We start from the raw sequence: 10,080 nt of genomic DNA, 5'->3' as shown, positions 1-10,080 counted from the left end.
GCTGGTCTCAGTCAGTATTAACCTGATGTGCTTCCATCATCAGCATTCGACATTTTAAAATCAGGGATTTCCAAATAGCAAATGCTACTAATTTTTAGCTTAATGTTTATATACATTTGATATTTGAAATTTGTTATTTTCTGAAGCATGTAATTTCTTCTTTTGCTAGTTCGTGTATTAATTCACATAAGAATCACAAGTCTTCACTCGCAGTGTCTCCTGCTCTTCCGCCATCTTCTGTCAGTTACTCCACATGCTTCACAGCCGTGCTGTGATTCACCACTCACCACGTCCTTCCCTCCCGTTGACGGAACGAACGTTTATGCGGCACCGGTTACATACCGCTGGGGGTGTAATGGTCACAAGCTCTCATTTCTACCTTAAGCCCTTGTATGTTTGCTCACTTCTTTTCACGATCACCCTGTGAAGAGTAGCAGGGTGAGTGTTCTCCTTATCCTGACAGGGAAGCAAATAAGCTCCAAGTGTAAGTGATTTTCTCAAGGTCACACACCTTGTGAGAACAGGACTGGAAGCCAGGACTCCTTATGCTAATGCTAGATGCTGTCAACAACAGACGGTCTATTCGAGATTAATTCCATTTGACACGATTTTAATTCTTCTCACTCTTAAATTATCCTTTTTTAAATGTTACTTTCAGTCTCTCCCACATGAAGCAGAAACCGTGTCTATTATTTCCTCTCAGTTTTAAGCATATAGGGGACAGGCTAATGGTGACTGCTGTTTAAAAAAAAGAAAAAAACCCACCACCATATAGGCTACTCTAGCAGAATGCAGAAATAACTCGCGTTAAAAGGACTCCTGTTTTCAAGCAGGGCTGAGTCTCAGGCCATCTGTGATCTTACCGTACTAGGATTAAGAGATTTAAATACTATTAGAAAATAACCTTTCCTTTGAGCTTCCTGAGACCCATCCCTCACTCCAGCCCTGCCCCGTGGGCCCATCGGTCTCCCTAATTAGGGCCAGGAGCCGGTACGGCAGAGATCCTGTTGTAAAGCTGTGGCCAGTTACTATCCGGGTGAGTCAGTGCCTGTGCTTTACCAGTTGACAGATATTTTTAATAACCCATCTGCCTTCAGACAGGATCTTGGGGGTGCTGTGAGGCTATCCTTAACTCTCTAGGCTAAGTATCTGTGGTATCCAGATAAAGCTGTAACAGCACTGTGCCTATTGATGTAATTAGAGGGGTACAGGGAAAACGCTTATTGCTAAAATTTCATTCACATCTGAATGTGAAGATCTGATCTTATTAGATCCTTTCCAATAAAAGTTACCTGAAAGGATGGCTCTTCAGGAAGGGGGGAGGGGAGAGTTGGCTCCAGAGCATGGAGAAGTCAACCTCAAGGGCCTAGAGTGGAGTGTTAAGAGAGAAGGCAGCAGAAGGCAGATTTAGAAGTTTTTTTTAAACTTCTTAAGTTTAAAAAGTTTAAACTTTTAAGTTTAAGATTTAAGAAGTTGCCTTTAAATTCCTTTTCCCTATGATGAAACTTCTACTCTTAACATTACTCTTAAGCCAAATAAACTTTTCAACAGATATGAAGGAAAGAGCAATAAAAAACCAGAAGGTTCATCACATCAACTGCCAAAACTTGAGGAAGAAATTGTTTCATCTTAAGTATTTTATTAGTTGAATAACATCATTGTAGTGGCCATTAAAATAATCTGAAACAAAACGATCAGTGTAAAAGCAAGTTACGGTGTCACTTTATTTATACAAGAGGAAGCAGCAAAGGTGCACATTTGGAAGTGGATAGAACACTGTTCAATCAGTCCACGTTAAATACCATGAAAGCGGTCAGGATGCAGCGTTATATACATACCATTGGAAAAGAAAGGGTTTACAGAGTTAAACTTTTGCATAACATGAGTTTTCATCTGCTAGGTTTAAGTTGGCAAAAAGCCTTATAGTTTGTATGAAATGATCGTGTGCCCTAATCTCACCCACCACTAGATCAAGACACTGAAACTGAGAAGAGTTCCTTCCTTATTTTACAGCTTTATTCTTGACATGCCTCCAAAAAGAGACAAAATGATTGTGGAGCTGACTCATACCTGGAGTAATTATAAAGTACCACGGTCATAACAAAAGCCAAAAGAAGTATCTACAATTGTTTTACCTTTCAACTGCTGAGGTCACACACAACACAGTACAAGTAGGCATAATTGTGCATTCATGAGTTGACTGTACTAACCTCTGCAAAAACTTCGGAATGAGCATATCTGAGTAAATGGATACTTCCTTATCTTACAAAATAAAATCAAGCAGGAGTGCGTGGGTGGCTCAGGTCATGATCTCGTGGTTCGTGAGTTCAAGCCCCGCATTGGGCTCTGTGTTGACAGCTCAGAGCCTGGAGCCTGCTTCGGATTCTGTGTCTCCCTCTTTCTCTGCCCCTCCCCCACTCCTGTTCTGTCTCTCTCTCATAAACATTAAAAAAAAAAAAAAGTAAAATCAGGCATTTTCTACTTTAAAATTTTTATTTCTGTGTAAAACAAAGACAGAACTCCTGGAGGTCAAACAAAGAAAACACTCGGCAAGTTCAAAGACTGTTAAGTCATGAAACAAAGAAGAAATCTGAGGTAGAAGTCAGGTATTAAATCCACAACTTTTTAGAGGCATTCTTATTCCCAGCAACCATAATGTCTCCGGTAAGATCTCATTTAAAAAAAAAAAAGTCAGAAGTGCCAAAAAGTTAATAATCCACTCTCTGAAATCAAACGTAAAACTATGACCAACAGAAGATACAAACTTTTGTCATGTTAACAGAGTAATGGTTTTACTAAAAGCTGCTGCCGTTTCCATCAGTAGTAACCATAGGGAGGCCGTTGGTTGTACCCATAGTGTCCGTACTGGTGGGGGTAGTAAGGTTCTTGTCTGTGCTGCGGGTAATTGTTACCCCAGGATCGTCCATGCCACTGATTTGATCGATTGTCACTGGGCCACCCCCGTCTGCTATCCCTACCTCTAAACTGTCTGTTATCTTGCAACCTACAACAGCAAAACAAAAAGATTTTTATACTTCTCTTTTAAAAAACACAAATGACAACTCTATCCCAGTGCATTTTATTTCAGTCTAATATTCCGTCCACAAGGGGGTAAAAAACATTTTTCTCCGCAGAATGTTATAGCACCAGTTGGTCAAAACATTCCCAAAATTTAAATCATTCTTCCACTATCACACTGGATACGCTTTGCAGAGAAATAGGCAGACCGCAACACAAAACCCAAAACAACAGAATAGTTCTCAAACTGAATTCTATTCGATTGTACAAAAGCAGTATGGTTATCTATTCATGTATTTTGAATTATTACATAGACATAATTTCTATTGTATAAATTTCTTTCTCAAGTGTAAGCCAAAGACAGTACCTTCTCTATGGAATCTAACACAGAGTTTTATAGAAGACTCTGGGATTTTCAAGTATATTTGCAAAGAAAATCAAATGTCCACAGGAAGAACATTTTAAAAAAGAACATTAAGACACACACAACTGAACAGCAAGGGAAAAATACACGGTGCCGACAAAATACTAAGGCACACGTTTACTGGCCGCTTGCTCCGTGCAGGCAGGCGGTCGGCACCAGGAGTACCAAACAAAAACATCGGTCCCTGCCCTCGCTGGCCTCGGGGGCTAACGGATTAAAGCCGTCCTCTCCCACGTCAGCCATCCGCAGGTGTCCTCCCATGATACATACCGATTGCCTCTATTTCTCTGGTTCCCAGCGGCTCTGCTAGTCCACTCCTCGACGATCGGAGGGGACTCAGGAGGGCGCTTCAGGTATTCCTGGTATTCTTGGTCATCTTCTGTGAATCTACTGGCGAACATCTCTTCAAAATTTGGAACAGCTTCAGAAGCGTCCGTCATCCTGAAATTCTGTTGTTTTTAATACAGTGCTCTGAGAATTTTTTTAAAAAGTCACATTATCTTACCAGATAGTGAAAAACCAAGAGATGAACAATTTTAGGCAGGGTATTCATAAACGTCTTTGTGTACTTTTAAACTTCAGATAGTTATAAACATTCAATTCAGTGTTTCTTGACTTCTGTAATATAGATGTACTAATTGGGCACCCAGGATACAAAGATGAACAATATATCGTGGTCTCTACCGCCAAAGAACTCTTGGTCTACAGCGTAAGACAGACGTGGTATAAAGGGAGGACCAGTGAATGTCAAGAAATGAAGCTGGAAAAAGAGGCAGGGATCAAATTGTGAAAAACTGTGTATTCCACACAAACAACTGTGCACTTATTCTGGTAGGAAATGGGGAGTCCTAGGTGGTTTAAGCAGAGAAGTCTCCAGAGCAAGCCGACTATTTACAAGGATCACTCTTCTAACCGGGCAGAGCACAGAGCAGCGAGGACAGACCAAAGGCAGCTTACTGCACTGCTGTAGGGCTCAGTCTGAGGAAGCAACTGTGAGGACACGTAAGATTCCAGGAGAAATTAATCACTCACTAGATGTTGTGGGGTGGCAGGGGAGACAAAGGATCACTTCCAGGCTTCTAGCCAAATGAGCGCACGGCCTGTGGTGCCATGGGAACCACAGGAAGAAGGGTGGGCAAGGGTTCACAAGAGTCTGAAGTTAGTTACGTTATGCCCATCCACACGGAGAGTCAGCTCACAGTTACCTATTTGGGACTGAGAAGCAAGTTGATGATAAATACGGGAGACATCAGCAATTCTGATGGTGGTTAATGCTGTCAGAATGGAGGAGATTCCTCAGGAAGATTGTGGAATAAGGAGAGTATCAAGGAACAGAATCCTGGAGAACACCGACGTATAAGGGAGTTGAAGATAAAGAAGAAAACCGATAAGAACCAGCAAAGTGAGCTTACCATAGAAGGCAAGAGAATAAAGAGTGAATGGTCCTCAATGTTGAACAGTACAATGATAGAACCAAGAAGAGAAAACTAATTGGGTTTAGCCATTAGGAGGTGATTATTTTAGAGTACTAGGGATTGAAACAGGACTGCAGTTAATTGAAAAGTAACTGGAAGGTAAGGAACTAAAAATCTACACTGACTACGGACTAAGTTTTCAGGAAGCTTCGCTGAAAACGAGAAAAAGGCAGTAGCTAAAGGGTTACTGGAAAATTATCTCCAATTTTTCCCAGGACAAAGTACCTGAGGTTAGGTTTATAGGAAAAGAAAAAAGAACCAGTAAAAAAGTGAAAGACTGAAAATACAGGAGAGACACAAAAATGGAAAGGCAAACAGGCATTTAAATGAACAGCTACTCAAGTTTAGGGTACTTTATAATGGCATCCAATGCGCTCCTGTACTGTGACAAAATGAAAACTACTATAGACACTGTCTAACAAACCTGTATTAGTTGGGTTTCCCAGGCCCATTCTGGACTCGTTCAAGTAGTATTTCCTTACCCACATTCTCCGGGAGCCCTCTACCTCTAAGAAAAGATTTGGCTTAGGTGACAAAAGGCCTCATCCTCGAGACGCCAAGGGACAAAGACTTCGCTTCTTTCAAACTTTATCCAAGACCTGGAAGCCAGCCAATCAGCGTGCTGTAGGGAGGTCCCCCCTTCCCAGTCTTCCTTGACCACATACTGGTGAGGACTCCCATCCCTGTCTTTCCTAACCCAGACTTCATCTTTCTACTCTTTGCCTCAAGACTCCTAACACCTGTTTTATGACTTGGGATATATGTGACATCATACGAAAACTTTCAAATCGGACATCCTGCAATTATTTTTCTTATTGTATTACTTCAACTTACAATAAAACTTTTTGACAAAGACGTGATAGTGGAAGACAGTTTCTTCATTAGTTTGTTTCTCATCCAAATCCCCCAAAACATATGCAAATATTTATAATTCTAACCTCATCCCAGCAATATTAAACCAAGACTACTGTGTGGATGCAAGAAGCAATACCTAGACGTTTTAATCTTTCTTAGGCTGCTGCTCTCAGACTTTCCACTTTCTCAGATGTCAAATTCTCAAACCCAAGGTATGATTTGTAATAATAAGTTCAGCCAATGACCATCATGCCTGGGTTTCTATAGGAATCACAGAAACCACCAGAAGGATGACCCATACCCAACCAGATGGGGAGTAGAAACTACAAGACAAGGCAAAAATGCCACTCTATTTCTATGTTCTCCTACGGTCCCCTTCTCACAAGTAAACAAAAATCTCTATTGTTACTCACGACAATGAAACTTAAATATAATTTTAATCGATCTGAGCTTTACTTACCCCAGCACTTTGAGGCAGTTGTACTGTCTAATGTTTATGTTGTTTCGATCTGGGGGAAGGGAGAAAAACGCTTGATTCCCTGGAAGGAAACCCTCAAAAGGTGGTGGGGAGGGCGAGGAACACAAGGGCCTCAGTGAGTGAAGGGGCTGTCCTAAAAGCGCTCCGGAGACTTGCCACGCTGGCTGGAAAGCGAGCGCGAGCGCTCGAGTGGCGGCGGAGAGCGCGGGGCCTTCAGGACCCAGAAGCCGGTTCAGGCACGACCGGCACAAGGTACGTGCCCCTCGGTGGAAGGCAGGGGCTCAGCCTTTCGGACCGGTCTCGAGCACAAGTAAAACCGCGCGGCGCAGTGGTGCAGGCGTGCGACCTTGGGGATGAATGACCACTGGGGGCTTCTGCTGCCCGGGGGGAAGCGCACCGGCTTCCCAGTCCGCTGTCGGAGCGCACTGGGCTGGTCTCCCGCGGCCCTGGCAGGCCTGCTCCCTCCCCAGACGCGAGGGCGAGGGGAGGCCACTCGGCGCGGCCCGCCCGGCTCCTTGCTCCCCGGGGCCACGATCGCCCGCCGAGGGCTGCGTCTGCCCAGCTCGGGCCGCACCCCGCCGGCCACACGCGCAGGAGCACCCACCTCCGGCCGACAGCGCGGCCACGGGATCTCCCACTACTTCAGCTCTCCAAGGTAACGGAGCCACTCGGGCCACAGGCCGACTTCCGCTTCCGGCAGGCCAGCGCGGGGGGCCGGCCTGCCAAGTCTCGCGAGATCTCGGGACCGTAGTGCAGGTTTCTCCTGGTTCCTCGATCTCCCGAGCCCCGCGCGGAGGGCGTCGGGTGTCGCGCCGGAGGTGGCGGTGACCCGCGTGCGCTTTCGGCCCGCTCTCCCTGGACAGGACACCGCTGTGCGTGAGGCCTCCTTAGCGAGGGGCCGGTGGCGGGCGGGGACGGACGCTGAGGAAATGTGCGGGGAGGAGAGGGAGAGGCCCCTTCCGGCCACCTGTTCCCGGGGTCGGGCGAGGCGAGGGCGGCGCCGCGGCGAGGCCACAGCTTTCACCTCTGCCTGGCCAGGCCCCGGTAGTAAGGTGCCCGCAGTCCGTTGGTGCCCGTTTTTCCCGACACCTCCCCCCCCCTCCCCCGCAGCAGTGAAGTCGTCAGGGCCCAGCTACCTCCGGGCGCCGTGACCTTGTGACCTTTTCTTCTCGGAGGCCCTGCGGTTCCATCAGTGCCGGGTGTCCCAGACGTGACCCGCCCCCGCCCTCGCGACTGGCTTTCGGAACTGTGCGCCCCGCTTCTGTTAGGATTACCTCCCGTTTCTCCTTGGAAACTTTGACGTCCACAATTGATGCCCTTTTCCCCCTGTACTTGCTCCCGTCAGTTGACAGGTGCCATCGATTCTACCTCCGCAGTAATTGTGGCATCCAGCCACTCTGCGTACACACTGCCTGCACCTCCTCGAGGGTCTCGTCCCCTCAACGGGGCAAGTGCAGTACTTTTCCTCTAGCGTCAGTCACTTGCCAACCCTGTAGTCCTTTTCAAGCACAGCTGTGATCAGAAATTGTCACGGGCTCCCTGTTGCCTGTAGGTTAAGGACCTAATTTGTGAACTTGGATTCAAAACGAACGATTTTCTGCTGTCCCCCTTTCCTCCTCCCTTGGTGGGAAACCAGACCGTATGAATCTCTCCCGACCTCCCTTTACCTTCTAAAGGTTGCTCCTGGCTCTTCCTCCTTAGGAATACTCTTCTTCCCTATCTTCGTACACTGTTGAAATTCTGCCCGTTGTTTAAAGCCACATAGTGACCTCGCCGTCTAGAAATAAATTTTCTTTCTTTGGAATGTCCATCATACTTTCCAAACCATTCTTCATGTATTCATTCAGTTATTACCACTTCGTAGTTTCGAATTAAAACGGGGTGTACAATTCCTCCCCCTCCTAGCCTGTAAACAGACCTCCATCACTTCTGCATCCTGGAATGTGTGACGCTGTGCTTTGTATAAAGCGAGCACTCCGTAAATGCAGAACGAATGTGGAGCTGCCAGCGTTCCAGGCCATGTTTTAGAAGCACCGACCTAGTAAAAGTGACTAGGACAGCATGGATGAGGAGCTCCGATAGTCATTACTCGCCTTGGATAGTAAAGGTGAGAGGGGAAAGAGCAAGGTTGCAATAATTGAGTAGCGCTCTCCTTAGTGACCGAGTGGATGGTGGGGGGAAAGGATTATGAGCAACCAGGGAGGACTCCAGTTCTGTAAGCCAAGAAATCCAGACTGAATGCCCATAGGGTGAATTTTTTTAATATATGTTTATTTTGGGGAGAGCGCAAGCGGGTGAGGGGGAGTGAGAGGGGGGCATAGGATCCAAAGTGGGCTCTGCGCTGATAGCAGTGAGCCAGACGTGGGGCTTGAACTCGTGAACAGCGTGTGATCATGATCTGAGTTGACGTCTGACGCTCGACTGACTGAGCCACTCAGGTGCCCCTAGGGTAGGTTGGTTTCAAGGCAAAAAATGAGCTCAGATCTCAAACAGATTTGGAGACTATGAGATGGCTGAAGACAGAGAGGTTATGGCACAGTATATAAGTGTGTGAGTCATCCGTGAAGAAACAACAGTTGAACTCCTCAGTGTATATGATCTTTCCAAAAGAGAAAGTATTTATAGAGAAGAGCAGAAGGCCAAGGCCTACGCCTCAGGAAATACTCCTATTTAGGAGGCAGGAATAGGAAATATAAACTTGGAAGAAAAGATGAGAATAAATACATGGTAGCAATGTCACAGTTGGAAAACTCAGAAAACTGCTTCCCCACCTGGTATCAGGAGGCAGGGAGGATATTTGGGAAAAAGAGGGCTGTTGAGCAGTTTGCTGACTGCCTTCTGACTTTATTAGGGCATTACTTCTAGGTAATGAGGACTCGCACCGGAAAGAGCGTGATTTCTTTAATTTCGTAAGCGCTTAGGAGCTCCAAGCTTCTGAGAGTTTCTGGGAAGAACTGTAGATAATTCTGACCAATTTCAAGTGAGACTATTTCTGCCCATAATGTCTTCTTATATTCTGTCTGATATTTTATCAGTTTTATACCTCATTTTCTGGCATCATTGGGGAATAATCTGTTCCATGAAAAGAAATTTTTCAGATAACGGACATTTAGCCTTTAAGCATTAAAATGTTTTCTCTGGAACCACTTAAAATTTTTTTTTTATTTTTTTATTATTTTTTTTTAATTTTTCAGAGAGAGAGAGAGAGCATGAGTGTGAGCAGGGGAGGGGCAGAGAAAGAGGGAGACACAGAATCCTAAGCAGGCTCCAGGCTCTGAGCCATCAGCACAGAGCCTGTTGCGAGGCTGAAACCCATGAGCTGTGAGATCATGACCTGAGCCGAGGTTGGGCGCTTAACCGATTGAGCCACCCAGGTGCGCCTCACTGGAACCACTTTTGATAGAAATGTACATAAAACGTAGTACTTCTCTGCCATGAACACAGAAAATGGGACATGATTTAAACTACTCTTGGCAACTAAAGCTTACTGTCACAGCATCCGTTATGCTCTGCCGGGTAGTAAAGTCCTTGGCCCTGTTGACACATCTGGAAAAGACTGCCCTATGTTAGTTGACATTTTTTTTGTCTCTGTTATTAGTGTTATATCTCAATGACTTTTCCTCAAATAGCTCTGTAAATTAACCTCATTTACCCATAATTTTAAGCCTCACGTTGACCCAGTGATCTGGAGGCAAAATACACCAGCAGACGTCCCTGGGGAATCCTGGCAGCTAAAGAGTCCTTCATTCAGAGGCTGTGAGTGACCTTGGACAATGACCACTGTATTTTTTTTATTTTAATTTTATTTTTTTAATTTACATCCAAATTAG

General features: G+C 45.4%; 1 protein-coding gene and 1 long non-coding RNA gene across 5 annotated transcripts; one reads left to right on the top strand and one right to left on the bottom strand.

Moving 5' to 3' along the window:
* Positions 1-1,700: 1,700 nt before the first annotated feature.
* Positions 1,701-6,963, bottom strand: RAMAC (RNA guanine-7 methyltransferase activating subunit). Of its 4 annotated transcripts, none has more exons than XM_025919481.2 (4): positions 6,855-6,963; positions 6,233-6,281; positions 3,713-3,913; positions 1,701-3,004 (listed from the first exon to the last, which is right to left on the bottom strand). In XM_025919481.2, exons 3-4 carry the CDS (start codon positions 3,880-3,882, stop codon positions 2,818-2,820), a joined length of 357 nt encoding a protein of 118 aa, XP_025775266.1. In that variant the 5' UTR covers positions 3,883-3,913; positions 6,233-6,281; positions 6,855-6,963; the 3' UTR covers positions 1,701-2,817. The 4 variants fall into 4 exon arrangements, with proteins under 4 accessions (XP_025775266.1, XP_025775265.1, XP_025775268.1 ...); XM_025919480.2 differs by having other exon boundaries at positions 3,713-3,891; positions 6,855-6,962; XM_025919483.2 differs by having other exon boundaries at positions 3,713-3,883; positions 6,855-6,962.
* On the top strand, positions 6,939-8,058 carry LOC147580480 (uncharacterized). Its single transcript, XR_015252968.1, has 2 exons — positions 6,939-7,122; positions 7,361-8,058. It is a non-coding gene; the product is annotated as an uncharacterized LOC147580480 (long non-coding RNA).
* Positions 8,059-10,080: the final 2,022 nt, after the last annotated feature.

The sequence above is a fragment of the Puma concolor genome, chromosome B3 (assembly GCF_028749965.1).
Source record: "Puma concolor isolate L17-30 chromosome B3, mPumCon1.1.hap2, whole genome shotgun sequence".
NCBI classification, from domain to species: Eukaryota; Metazoa; Chordata; class Mammalia; order Carnivora; family Felidae; genus Puma; species Puma concolor.
The sequence above is the reverse complement of the archived record's forward strand: the minus strand, read 5'-3'. Positions and strand labels throughout refer to the sequence as shown.